General features: G+C 40.5%; 1 protein-coding gene across 3 annotated transcripts in view; it reads right to left on the bottom strand.

Annotated features, from left to right (window-relative positions):
• Positions 1-6730, bottom strand: part of SEMA3C (semaphorin 3C) — a 115634-nt gene extending 108904 nt beyond the window's left edge. The window contains exons 1-3 of one of the 3 annotated variants that reach the window (XM_085083598.1): positions 6533-6729; positions 6263-6356; positions 3057-3197 (exon numbers count right to left, since the gene is read on the bottom strand). In XM_085083598.1, the coding sequence (XP_084939724.1) occupies positions 3057-3159 (103 nt within the window). In that variant the 5' untranslated portion in view covers positions 3160-3197; positions 6263-6356; positions 6533-6729. Of the gene's footprint in view, positions 1-3056; positions 3198-6262 lie in introns of all 3 variants that reach the window. The other 2 variants (XM_085083608.1, XM_085083590.1) reach the window with 2 other exon arrangements.
• Positions 6731-14439: the final 7709 nt, after the last annotated feature.

Here is a 14439-nt window from a genome sequence, read left to right as displayed (position 1 = left end):
CCCATTGCCAGGTTCTCCAGAGGCCCAGTGCCCTGTATAACCACATCCACCTGAGCAAAGCAGCAGTTCAGCTCCAGCCTGACCTTTCCTTTCAGCTGAGAAAATGGCTATACAAGGTGCAAAGCAATAGGAATCAGGCCTCGGGGTTCTGTACAGAACTGCAGTTTTCAAGACATGCAGGGTGCAGACAGCGGTGAGTTCCACACTCACGTCATATGCACAGTTAACAACCTCAGCTAAGTCATGAACTACGTTTTAATTAGACAAGGGGCCAGGCTTTTGATTTCTAAAATAGAAGTTAGGGTTGCAGTCCTTCATCCATTGAAGTTAATTGCAAAATCCCTATTATCAGGCTCTTGAGGTATTACCCAGGCGCACTTTTAATTACATTTGATTCTTAATGAAGTAGATGGCAAAGAGAAAAGCAGCCCATGATTCAAGTGATTCGTATTTTTATCTTTCCTGATGAAAAACAGAATAGGTCAAGATACTTGCTGGATTTTCCCATGAGAAATGCTGCAATGTGAATAAGCTCAATTGACTTGATCCTGAAGGAGCAGGTTAGCTTTGAAAAGCATCATTCATTTTCTCCTCCTGTATACATTCTACCCCCAAAACTTATGCAATGTAATTATAGACACCAAGCCAAATCCAATTCAGAACTTGAAAAATATCATGTAAGTATCTTAAGCTTGAATGACTTGTCTTTATTGTCTAATGTCATTTAAAACATAAGGAGTCCTAATTATGGTTTTATTTTCAAATGATGCACTTTAAAAGAGTGACAATTCTTCGTAAAAACTGACAGCTTCTCAGGGCAAGGAGACTGCCAGTAACTCAGTATTTCTACACGATTTAAAAACAATAAACTATGAAGCAGCTTATGAGGAAAGAGTGTGTTATCACACTTAGCTAGAGGACAATACAAATTTCACCTTTTCCTATTATATCTCTACTCAAGTAAGTAAACAAAGATTTACAGAACGTAAGTTCATGCTACAGGTGGGGCCATTACCTTGGCATACACAACAACCTGCAAACTCTTTTCACATAATGAAAGTTGTTTCTTACCATCTGGAAATCAGGTTTAAAAATAAAACTTCTGTTTATATATTATGAAAAAGGCTTAGCTTTTTATTTTAGACATACTTCTCATACTATAAAACACATAATTCATTTCTTACTTTTATGGCTTCAAAAGACCAAATAAAAATTTAGGACCTAAAATTGTAATTTCTTTTTTAAAGGTTGACTGTTAAGTATTAGGGAAAGTAAAGAGTCAGTTTTAAGAAAATTAGATAGTGTTGCTAGATAGATTCTTTAACCAAGGCAGCCAAGCAGGGTTCCAGCAGGAACTAGTGAGGCAAGCCTGTGTTCCCAGGGCTGGCACAGGGGGCAGAGCTCTAGGGGCCCAAGAACCTCACCACAAAAACGGTGACAAATGGGTCACTGCAACATAAAGCTGTCATAGCCCCTTCCCTTCTAGAGGAAGGAGGGACAACCTCCTTTCAGGGAAGGGCAGAGAAACTAAGGTTTCAATTAAGTATTTTTTCGAATTCCTAGGTTTGGGGTCTTTTGGCCCATGGCTGCTTCACTGTTTCAGCCTAGCTGGATACCTGTGATGAAACAAACTCTCTTGAGTGTCTATTAAAACCATTTGCCTCTCATTACAATTCTTTCCCACTCACAAGGCTGCATACCACAAAACCTGAACACTTCCTACTTCATGGTCATACCAGAGATCAGGGGAAGCCTAGATCATTTTCAAGGCCACCAAGGAGATGATGTGGAAATCCAAATCAGCCTGTTCTGCATAACTGTGGCAAACTGGTGTGTAACACACAACCACAGCCAAACCTGTGTTGAATTGTGCCAAAACAGTACCATCTACACTAAATTTACTATACACTTTAAGCAAGGAAAAGAAATTCCTATCTCTGCTTCTTCATTTGAATTCAAGTTCTCTCTTGGAATCAATTCTGACTATTGCTTCTACTGGTACCATGCTATTTTACACCTATTAAGTACTGCATTCATCAATTAAGGGTCCCATATTCCATAATATGCAACACATTGTAATGGTTCAAACTATGGCTGGTATTTGTGGAAAATCTTACTTAGCAGGTCTCCTTCTGGACGTCTCTCAGGGTCATGTTTATGCAGTTATGATCACTGTGGCAAGAAGAAGCCTGAGATACTTACTAGCTATGATTACTTTTAAAGACTGTTCAGAGCACACAGAATATTCCCAAGGCAGTGGCAGAGCACCCTGCACCAATGAACCACAGACACCACCCTGATGCAAACAGGATCAGTGCAGGGAATAGCAAGCCCTCATGCCTCAATCACAGAAAAGGCAGAGGGCTGAAGAAATTCAATGCCCTCATAAATTCTGAAGTGGTGGCTAAAATCAGCATTTAAGACTAGAATTATAAGTTACTATTAAAAGTAATACTGGGGTGATTGCACCAATAAGGTACTGCTCAGCACTTCAGAAGTAAAAGGCTTTCTTTGAAAAATGCTGATTTTCATTGCTTGTTTGCAGAGTGCAGGCATAAGTGATTGTTACATGTTGCATACATCCTACACACAGTGCAAAATGCACAACAAATGATATTTTTTCGAAAGACTCTGTGCCTGGTTAAGTATTTTGGTAAACCTTCAGGCAGCCTCATTTTCAGAATATAAAGTGTCTCAGTTGGGTACCAAATGACAGCAACTCAAATCATTGATACTCTCCACTACATATCATGTGTTATACTTTTTTCCAAGCAAAATTAAGGATATGAAATAAACCCTTTTGTTGTTAGTAAGTCATAATAACTCACAATAGAGAAAGTCCTGTTAATCATATATTAATTATGCATCTATAGCTATAGGTAGATTCTGATGATAAAGTCAAATTTAGGCTGACAGGTGCCTCAGCAACACAAACCAAAAATAATAATTGTGGACACAGATCAAAAAGCCAGTTTCTACTCAGTTACTGAATTTAAGGAGAAGAAGAAAATGTTCAATCATAACATTTGTTTAAGAATGTTTATCTTCTTTCTTACCATTGAATGTTAAGAACACCCTTGCTTGAGGCTGGGAAGATCCTTTTACACTGCTAAAGTAAATAAATATCCCCATCAACACGTTCACTGCAAGAAATGCCATCTCTTCAGATTTGCAACTTAATATCCAAGAAATGAAACCTGAAAGAGAGAGATATCACATCACTCTTCTTATACAATCTTGTGGTACAAAAACAACAGTATGGAAAGATTGTGCTAGAAGCCTCTTCCAGCTGAAGCCATAATTACTGACGTGAAGGAGGTACAGCACTTCTGGGCTTTTTTGTGCATCTGGAAGTGGTTTTCCCCTGCAGTCTCCAGTGCTGGCACAAAAGGAACTCTCTGCCTGTTGGTAGGAACCAACACAGCCCAAGTTTTGGCTTGGGCACACTACAGCATTAGATTCAGTTTATTTAAAATGAAGACAATTCCACCTGCTGCAAAGATAATTAGACTAAATGTCAAGGCAGAGCAAAGCAAGGACAGGAGATAAAGTTTCACGAATAAAAATCTGGTTGATATTTTTAGACATCTCTCTCAAGTTTACGGAGGGAGGTTTGTGGTTTTGGTTGTGTGTTTTTGGTTTTTTTTTCTTTTGTTGTAACATTTGAAATCAAAGGTGCTTGGAGAAGAGCCTTAAGTTTTAGTAAGCTGAGCTCTCTAATGACCGTCAAGCTTTTCTTTTAAGAAATTCTTGCTATGTATGCCATTAATTTCAAAACTGTGAAACCAAAAGTATTTCATCATACCTGAAACTGTTAGTCAACATTTGCTTTTCGGGCTAGCTCCTTTCACCTGCTTTCATCGACTTCTACAGAGCACCAAGATTCCCAGAGTTGGACAGTGTACTACACTTGATATTTCTGCTACTCCTCCTGCACATCCACTGAACCTATGTTCATTTCACAGGAGTTAACTGCTGAGAAGCCTGAGCATCTCAGAGAATCAGAAAATACTCCAAAACTCTGTATCTTCTTAGCTCAGGAAGGACTTGAGCTCACTGGAGTCAGTGGCACTTTCCTGGTAATTCTAATGGACTTTGGACCAGATCCAGAAAATCCAGCCAACACCAGAAACTGAATACAGCATATCTGTATCACATCTGCTCCTAAATAGCATCTCTCAAAAAACTGTAAAGTGCAAACTTCATTTCACCTATTGTAGCAACTTTGCCAGCTCAGTTGCAAAAGTGAGAATAAATAACACTCATTTTAGACCCATTCTATTTCACAGCTTATATATATACTTTTTTTTCTTTTTGATAGAAACAGCTCTTCTATGAAACACCACTTATTAGTTAATCAATCAGATGATAAATTTGATGGCAACTGGATGCACTTTGAAAGACACAACCCCCATAGCTAGAAGATCTCATTAAAAGCTATACCTTTATTTGATGAAGAGATCTGTTACCTGTGCAGTCATCTTACAGTTCTTTACCTCAGCTCTGCTCCAGCACTACAGTCCCTCCAGTGGAAGCCAATATTTCTACAGGCTGATTCATCCGGTCCCTGTGAGGCTCACACCTGTCCTTAAAGAATCGGCTGTAACCACCCCAGCACGGCAGGAATGAGCTGTCAGGCAGGGATGACTTTAGGTCACCACTACTTTGGGCTGGATCCACACCACTGACTTAGCGGTAAAAGCCCTGGATCTCATTACCACCTCTGTCATTCCCTATCCACTCACTGTAAATTGCTTGGAAAGGTTTCTCTCTGCACGAGGACTTTGCATCAAGTTGGGGGTGGGAAGGAGAGTATGCAAGAAAGTGCAGAGCTCTGCAGCCCACACTCTAAACTCTCCTTCATTATTTGCTCTGAGTGCTGAGAAATGCACGAAGATCAAGTAATTCTACAACTCTGCTAATTGACAAAAACAACCTTGTCAGAAATTTGCCAGCTACAGATCGGGTCTGTAGGAGAAACATATCCATTCTGGCCCAGTTCCAAATTATCTCTAAGGGTCTGTTAACTAGTAAAATTATAGTTGCAGAGTTTTTGCCAAGAATAATTTTTAAACAGGCTGCACGAACTCTAGTACTAATATTGCTTTGTGGGCTTTAAATTTAAAACCTTGTGACTTGCCCATGGGATATTCTTTAACTTACCCCTCTTCTAAGAGAGAAATGGCATTAAATACCGATAAAATTTCTTTGTCAGGCCAAAACAAATAGCCAATCATACAGAACATGTGATTTAACAGATGCAATGGGATTAGTATTTTACAGTAGTAGCACTATGCTTTCCTTGCAATAAAGATAAAAAGTCAGAGAGGAACAAGTGTGCGGCTTTCCTTCTTCCTTTAAATAATACTGTAGGAAACAATAATAGAAAAAGAAACCCTTTCAGCTCTCTTTCCCTCCCACTCTCGTGCCTCCTGCCAATTCTAGTGTAATCAGTTAGAGGAGTGAAACATTGCTACATTTCATTGCTCAAATTGCAGATCTTCACCGTTAACACAGAAGTGACAGGCAAATACAAGATTCAAATGCTGAGCAGCATGGTTCCTACCCAGCTGTTAGACACATAAATAATAAATGCATACAGTGCCAAAAAGGTACCTCAGGGTGTCTGACATGTGAGTTACCTAATGGAAATAGGTTTAATTTCAGAGATTTACAGAGCTGGTAACTGACAGCTCATTGCAGGGTTGACTCTTGCTTTGGGCTTATATCCCAGCTCTGAATTTATCTCAGTAAGTCATGATACTATATTCAGCATGTCCAGTGCACATGATCTCTGCTGACAACACACAGACCTAAAGCCCTGCAAGTACTTTTAAAGAATCATACAAGACGGACAAAAAGCAGAGTCTAATTCCATTTCTGTTCTTACACTCTATTCTAACTGTAAACAAACAGACAAACCGCTACTAAAGTAAAGTAGTGAAGTTTTCCTGCCACGGAGGTCGCTGGCAGCATGCTGCATGGCTTTTGGAAAGTACAGTATCGCTTCGCTAGGAAGTGCTGTGCAGGTGTCATCTGCTACAGGCAGGGTCCTACCCTTAAATCCTGCAGGAAAAATCACTCAGCAGAAGAAAGAAGAGAAATTAAGGAGAAAAAGAGAAAAAAAAAAACCCTGACAAACACGGACTATGCCAATCTGGAAAACATTGCTTTAACTATCTGTGAACAGCAGCAAAATTCAACCATCAGAGACACTTCACATCTATTACAGCAAAGAAAGAGAACTTTAAGTTATGCTTACCCAGCTATTGGAGGCACCAGTAATACCGATCTATATCTGGTTTCTATCAGTTTATAGACTCCACTCCTGCCGCCAGAACATTTTAATTCCAAACCTGGCTCGTGGCAGAGGGAAAAAATAAATTAAAAAAAAAAAAAGAGAGAGAAAAAAAAAAAGAAAAGTCTCTCGTCGTGGTGGTCGTACAGATACTCCCGGCTGCTCTGTACAATAATCCTGGCAGTGGACTCCTGAGGCACAGGGAGCGCTTCTGCCTCGCCCGCACTTACGCACCTAGCAGTGAATGGAGCGAACGCGCGGTGCCGGCGCTGGTTTCCAGTTACAGGCGCTGCCCTGCCCTGGCCGCCGCTGAGGCGAGGCGAGGCTCGGCGGCCGCCGGTGCATCATTAGCTGAGCAAATAGGGGCTGGAGCTCATAAATAATGGCGAGGCCACACCCCGCCCTGCGCGCCGCCGGCTGCCGCCCGACCCGGCCGCCCGCCCCAGGCAGCGCGGGGTGCGGAAAGCCACCCGAGGGGCACAGCCCCCGCGGGGCTCAGCCCTGCCGGCAGCCCCCGCCCCATTGCGCGCCCTGCGGCAGCGAAACTCGCCGCCAAAGTTTCTGCCCCGCCGGGCGGGTCGGGCCGGGCCGGGCCGGGGCTCGAGGGCGCAGCTCGGGCCGGGCAGGGCTGGGGGAGGCGGCGGCAGCGGGCAGAGCGGCCCGGGCGGGGAGCGGAGCCGGGCCGGGCAGGGCAGGGTAGAGGAGGGAGGGAGGGAGGCCGGTAGGTGTCACTGTGAAGAGGGAATGCGGCCGCGCTGCGGGGAGCCGGGGCACAGCCTGAGCCCTCGGAGGGACTCTAACCCCCCCGCTCCCCTCGGATGATTTCCTCTATTGAAAACTTTAAAAGCGAGGAAGAGTAAGAATCGTTAGAACAGTGGTTAGGTTCAGTCTCCTGATTGATCCAGGAGTTTTACCCCAGTTCTTAGAAGCTCTTTTGCGGAGATTGGGAACTGTATTTGCTCAAGCTCAGTTTTCCCCAAGATACACTGAGCAGTCTTTCCCGTTTGGTGGGATTTATACCCTTACAGCAGCGGGACAGCACTGAAAATGTTACCCAAGGTGTTGGCTCTGTTAAAGCCACAAGGACTTCCCAAGCAACATCACTTGGGTTCTGGGCTAGGTTTTCCTAAGCTGTCTTGCAAGCATATTCTGTTCTGCTCTGACCTGCTGGGTACAAACTTCTTTTGGATCGATTTTCACTTTTGCGGAGAGAGATGGTCTCTGATCCGGTGAGGATGTGCGAGTCGCTCAGCAGGGTACTGTCACAGCAGCACTTTGCAGGAGCACATCTCATGATGCACTTGGAGCCATCTCCCACAGCCAGAAATATGTTAACAAGTAAACAAGTACCCACAATGAATCAGTATGCACACTCGAGTTACAGTTTTGTTTCCAACTATTACACACTGGCCATACTAAGCAGAGCAGTCAAATAATAGTGGTGGTATTATAGCCAGAGAGCAGGGAGTAGGCTGAATACAGCACTCTGACTAAGCAAATTTTGTCCATACATGTGGGTGTCTTTATGGCCTGGGTCTATCAGTTACTTTGTGTAAAGGCTCATCTGCATGGGTTAGGGTCACACATATTTCAAAGACAGTGTCTCCCCAGGCTGCAGTGCCAGGCTGGTGAAGTCAGTGCTTTCTTCAAGCAAGGATTTTCAATATTATGTAGCACTTACTATCCCAGAGAACACAAAAGTATGGGATGGTCCTTCCTCTGAAAGGAAAAGTCAGATTTGCAGCTGATGCCAGAGAATAAATGGATCCAGAATTTTTAAAAGCTTGATTGACTTCAGATCATGTCTTGAAGATTAATTAGCCAATGCCTTCAGATTGGTCTCCAGATCACAAGTCCTTAAAAACATTGATGCACTTCCAGTTCTCCTCCTTAACACAAATAAATTACACAGAAATGTGTGAATGTTCACTGTCCTAGAGAGTGGTTTAAACCCAGCCCTTAGTTCTCTCCAGGCAGGCAGTGTGGCTGTGAACATGATGCTGCTCATCCTTGAACTGTGGTGATGTTCAAATACCTCAGTCTGACAGCAGCACCCTGGCAAAAGGAGAAGTCACTTGTCTGCTTTGGAAAATCCCCACAGCTAAGTGCAATTAGAGATCACCACACCAAGCAACAGAAGTGAATCAGCCAATCCAATATTTTCGCTCTTGCTGTGACCTACGCAGGGTGATTCAAAGAAAAATACACAGAAAACCACAGAACAAATACGAAAAGCTTCTCTTTTAGGAGATTTTGGGGTGATGTGTAATGAGGAGCAATACCAGCCAGAGAAAAAGAAAAGAATGTTACCATGAAATACTAATGCTAGCATTTACAATTCCATCCTCCCCAAATATTTTTGCTTTAATTTTAAAGAATCTACTTTTTTCCTTAAGAGTACTGATTTTCTAGGTAAGAGCACAGACATGCTCCTTAAACGATAGAAAAAAAGACAACTAAAAGAATATGCTCAAGCATGAATCAACATCAGCATTGGTTAAAGTCACTTGGGTTTGTCAGGGATTTTGTGTGTGTGGACAATGCAGAGCTATCTGGCTATCTGCTCTTCTTCACATATGCTAGCTACATTGGAGATAAAAAGGTAAAATGGAACATTGAGGAAAATTATGGGGCTTTCCAACACTCCCTCATGGACTTTGGGCTTATAAAATAGCAAATGAACTACAAAGAGACAAATGAAAAGCTTTAATCTGTGAGATACCATCACACTTGTATCTGATAGGCAAAGCAAGAGTATGCTAATTTTAAAAAGCAAATTGAAACAAGAACAAGCTTGCCATATTGATTTATTTGTATTTAACATGTGCATATGTGCAGGTCAGAGCATGATAATTAACTTTAAAAAGCAGTTTGAACTTCACAGCTGGGCTAAGAGAAATGGTTAAAGTTTTACTTTAGGTGTTTTGTAATAGCATGCATTAGCTTCAAGCAAAACTCATGGGATGGAAATTACTTCTCCCAATTACGAGGTGGGGTTTCAGCATTTACTGGCATGAATCACCCCTGTGAGTTAAATGAAAAGTATGCAAGACACTTGCTTTCCAGGCTGTGTATTTTACAGCCTAACATGGGGATGAGGACAAGTAACTTGGACTCTGCTTTGCAGCTGATTTTTAATCATTCCTCTATTACACAGAGTGTACAATGTGTTGTACAATATGCTTCTGCTTCTGATTTCTTACATGTGAGATTGATAACCAAGGGCAGTTATTCCAGGTCACATCACATATGTGAGGATAGAGTCAGGCCCTCACTCTTAACTTCAGAGTCAGAGCAGTTCTGACTCTTGCAATGTGATCTGAGCTAGCAAATTCCCCTGGCCAAAACAAATAGAGCTGGTTTTATTGTATCTGTGCATGGTGTTTTCTTCTTACCCAAACAAGTCATCCTAATGGATCCAGTACTAGCTTTGGATCTAAACACTAATTATAGCCAGGAATAAGAACGACAAGAGTGGATTTAGATGTTTACTTAATATATGGGCTTGGGGGTTGGCCTTTTTTTTGTTTTGTTTTGATTTGTTTTGTTTCCCCTCACTTAGATTTTAAGCTCCTGAGGAAGTGAACATATTGTAGGAGGCATTAGGACTGGCAGGAACACAGGTTTAAAAGAAGGCAGGCATCTAAGAATGGTGAAGAGGAGAAAGGAACCTCCTGAGAGACAGTTGAATGGCAAAAGGCAGCACAGTGGAATAGAATTAAATCATTTCACTGGATTGGCAACAGCTAGCCATTATGAAGATCAACAGGCTTGATAATCACATTCTGCTTTGAACACAAGCACAGATCAAGACAAGATCAAGGGCCAGCTATTATAAAGAAAAATGTAGTAAAGACATAACAAAGTGACCATCAAATAGAATTCATTCCTTTCTTAAAAATCATAGGAATGCTGTATATGGTAAATGTCCAGATTCCAAGAGATGAGAGAAAATGCTATTAATGTCTATTGTCTCTGTCCTCATTTATGAGTGTAAAATCACCTAAGAGAAATGCAGGGTTGTTAAGTAATCCAATTAATTCATCATTGTTTATTTTCTTTCTTACAGTTACAAGAAGTAGGAAAAGTATGGAACATATCAGCACTTTATTGTGGGAAAGCTATAAGGGGTTTGTTTTGAAGGTGTGCTAGTATGAATAGCAATTTATATTCTTTTTCACATCCAATAGTTCAAAGATTCAAGAGATAATAGAGATAAAGCTCTGGGTGATATCACTGTGTGATCAGAGATGGTGTAAGGTGTGCCCTAACTTGTCAATGGCCTTGTCCAGGTGGTTCAGTGTCAGACTGGTCATGAAGAGTGAAGCTTCTTCACCAAGGTCACAGCCTTATAAAACTGCTGGCATGTAACTAACAATGAGCTGTCAAACTGAATTAATCAGTTTGCTTCTTAATGCTTAAGGTTCTGTGAAAAGTCCATTTTCTGGAGATTGTCTTTTCAGAGCTTAAGAAAAATTAGGTGCTTAGGGTCAGGATTGGTGTAACCATGATAATGAAGTACTATTACCTGTATGGGAACAGAGGAAAGCATTATGCTCTTAGCTTTATAAAAGTCCAGTTGTCTCATTAAATAGACTCAACTCTGAGTGGCTTCCCTGGAAGTCGGGGAGCCAGCATTTCATAGTAACTCTGCCCTTGAAGAGACTGTGATTTGGGGAAGGTCCTTATCAAATAAGTCCTTCTGTGCCTGTACACAAGACGTAAGCATATTCCTGGTATGCAACCAGGCCTTCATGCTTCCCCTTTTCAGTAAGGCAACCACATTATTGCTGTTTCTAGGAAGAAGACAGTGTTTTGGTCAGATTTTCCACTTTTTAGCCACTATGACTAAATGAGGTCAGTGATACAACCACGGTCACTGTTCTTGCACAAAGCTGGGTTTGAGTTTTTAACAAATCAAACAAGTCATCATTATTTTGCAAGTTGATGAGTAAGAATATGTATCATGAACACTTGAATGAAAAAAGGGGTTGTTGATGTGCTAAGGATGGCATCAGGCCAAGCAAGCTACAAATAGAAGAAAGCACAAATGCATAGAGGATGCAACAATGTGTAATCTGTGCAGTGGAAGTACTTGCAATGAAGGTCATATGGTGCAAGGAGTTCTATAAACACACAGGGAAGTAAGGCAGCAGCAGTTATGGAGCTTTTTATCCAAACAGACAAATAGAGATGGGAGGGGAGACAAGGAGATTATTGCAGGATAGAGGGGGCAGTGAGATAGCCCTGGGCATCATGGCTGTTTCCAGCATGTGCCACTCTCCAGCCTGGAACTTGATCCATCGTTACATATAAGGGGCTCTGAGTGCTCAAGGGAGTCCTCTTACTTTGTGGGAAGGAAATTTTGAAAGGGTGTCTGTTTGTCATTGATTCAGCCACTTCAGTGTTTATAGAGCATTATGTGAATCACTGGGTTTTGGGGTTTTTTTTCTTTTTGTAAATAATTAAAAAAATAAAAGAAGGCTTATGATTTCTTTCTTATTCACTGTAGGTTTGAAACACACTCCTACAAGCCTGAGTATATAAAACCAGCCACCCCCAGTCTGGTCCCAGATAATATAACAGCACAGTCCTATCTGCTACCATTCTTCATCTTGAAATCAAGAATAATGACTGCATACCTTACAGTCTTCGATTTGTTTTGTTCTCTGTAAGTACAGACTTAGCTTTACTGATGGTATTTACCAGCTAATTGCTCACTACATATTGTTTGGATTCTGTTCTTCCTTTACAAGAGGAGCAGAAGGACCATTCTGTGTATGCCTTGTCCTTCCCTAAGCATGTCCTGTTGGCAGCTGTCCCTTTTACTCTCCCTAAGGAAGTTTCTGACATGCAGAAGAAATAAAAGAACTTGTGTCTCCAGATGAAAGAAGAGCAAAACTACTGAAAAAGTTTGTAATTTGAAGCATGCATGCCAAGCAGGGCATTGACTGAACCAATCTGAATAATGCCTGCTGTCCCCTGAAGATGTCAAGGGTCTGTGCATATGGGACCAGAGAATGCTGAGGAATGGAATTGGCCTCAGAGATATCTCCTCTGTTACTAATCAAGCCTTCTGCCTTGTGTTCTAGCTCTCAGTAGAGTTGGGATTTTAAGCCTGATCTCTCAAGTAACCCATTATAACCATTCCTCCATTTTCTTGAGGAAACCAAAGTAGCATTGGCAATTTTAAAGTAAATCCAGTGTACTCTGTAATTTCCCCAAGGTGGAAAACATTGTGATGCTATAGAATTCAAGTAATAATTCTTTACCACAGCAGTCAGGAATGCATTCTTGCTTCCAACAAACTGATCCCCATTTCTCAAACAGACTGTCATGAAGTCTGCCTTGAGGCAAGGTTTGTCTGCAGAATCGGCATGGTACTGGTGGGGTTGTACTGATGTTTTTAGGTGTAACACTGATCATTTTTGTGCTCTGTTTTATAGATGTCACTGTGTTCTTCTAAGCTCCTGAAGAAGATAAAATTGAAGCTGTGCTTTTGGTTGTGTTCTGTGCTTCTTTCTTGACTGTGTGAACTCTCAGGAAGTATGGCCTTTGTCAAAGTAGAAACCTTTGTCCCAGGTGCCTCCAAATGCTTGTGATTCCATGGGGACAGGAGCTTTGTTTTCCTTTTTTCACTGTCAGTGAAATAGATGTTTTGAAAGGCTCTAAAAAATGCTTTTTGCAGTATATTAAGTTTTCATACTTCAGTCATCAAAACCTGTTTGAAATCTACCCCATTAGAAGGTGTTGGATAAAAGTCTGAGCAAACTCTTGGCCATGAAGGCAATGTGTGTTCAGTGGGTTTAACAGAGTCTGCTGAGTTCTTTGTGTGGTTTTTGGGCCTTGAGACAACCAGGATATGGGTTAAGTTAAAAAAAAACATTAAGTCATCGGCTTAAAATCAAATTTTATTAGTTGAAAAAGGACTTAGAAGTAGTTATAGACTCTGACCTGTGTATTTATTGGCTATTATGGATTGAAAATACACTTTATTGCTAGTATTTTATTAGTTGCCTACTCAGTTAGCACACTTCACGGAAACACTTGATGCACCCAAAGTACAGCATCATGTCTCACATTGTGAACCAAGTCTCAGAATTTGCTATGATACTGAAAAGCTTCTGTTGATTTCACTTGGTTCTTGGCTTCTTTTTGAAAGAACTACAATTTAAAGTGAGCCTGTGCTTAATTTTTTCTTGAGCAACATAAACATTCACTAAATATTTATCTTTTTTATATGAATGTCTCCGGAACATCTGTTAATTGAATCTTTATTTGAATCTATTATCACTAGTTTGTTTTAAGCCAAAAAGACAAAAAAAAAATTAAAATATATGGTCTGGATGGCAGCCAGAACACAGTATCTTCTCCAAAATTACACCTTTTAAACTTAATTTCAATTTATTTATTGTCCAATATTCAAAGTCAATTTGGAGTAAAAAAAGTCAAAAGACAAACACCGTATTGGTACAAGATATTTATTTAAAACTTTTTTATTTGCCATTTTGCCATTGCTAACATTTGAAACACTTTCTTGTACTACTTCAAATTTATCTTAATGCATTTCCAAAGTATTGTGAAATTGGAGATAAACATATATATTACAAACAATTTCAGAAATCACTTAAATCCTTTGTTGCCAGTATCAATAAGTATATGTATAATATGTATAATACATGCTTGCTCTTTGCTTTATGTACATTCAATTTAATTTAGCAATTGCCAAAAAATACTCCTTAAAATGTTCTAAAAAGTAGTTCCTTATCCTAATTGCTAAAGAAAATGTTTTTAAGATCAGTTTTTCCTCTCAAATATTAGAGAAGCAGAGGAAATATAAAGAAGGAAAAGTTAGTGTAACACATTGTGACAGTAGTATCATGCACAACATATTATTTATCCTGTAAATGATCTTAAACCAAATAAATTTTTGGAAATCTCTAAATTTTGCCATAAGAGGGCATTATTCATGCATTTAGACTAGAAAATGCATCTCAGTATACACACATACGTTATAGGGAATGGGAATTATCTACACTCATGCATGGAGTAAAAAAATATTAATCCTTCTGTAATTAGGAATACCTTAAATGAGTTAGTGGGACAGGGATAGTTCACTTCCCTGTGTTTTCTTCCTAGAC

Source organism: Lichenostomus cassidix, chromosome 1Aa (genome assembly GCF_008360975.1).
Source record: "Lichenostomus cassidix isolate B80296 chromosome 1Aa, HeHo_3.0, whole genome shotgun sequence".
NCBI lineage: Eukaryota > Metazoa > Chordata > Aves > Passeriformes > Meliphagidae > Lichenostomus > Lichenostomus cassidix.
Note: the sequence above shows the minus strand (reverse complement) of the source record. Positions and strands in the feature narration are given on the sequence as shown.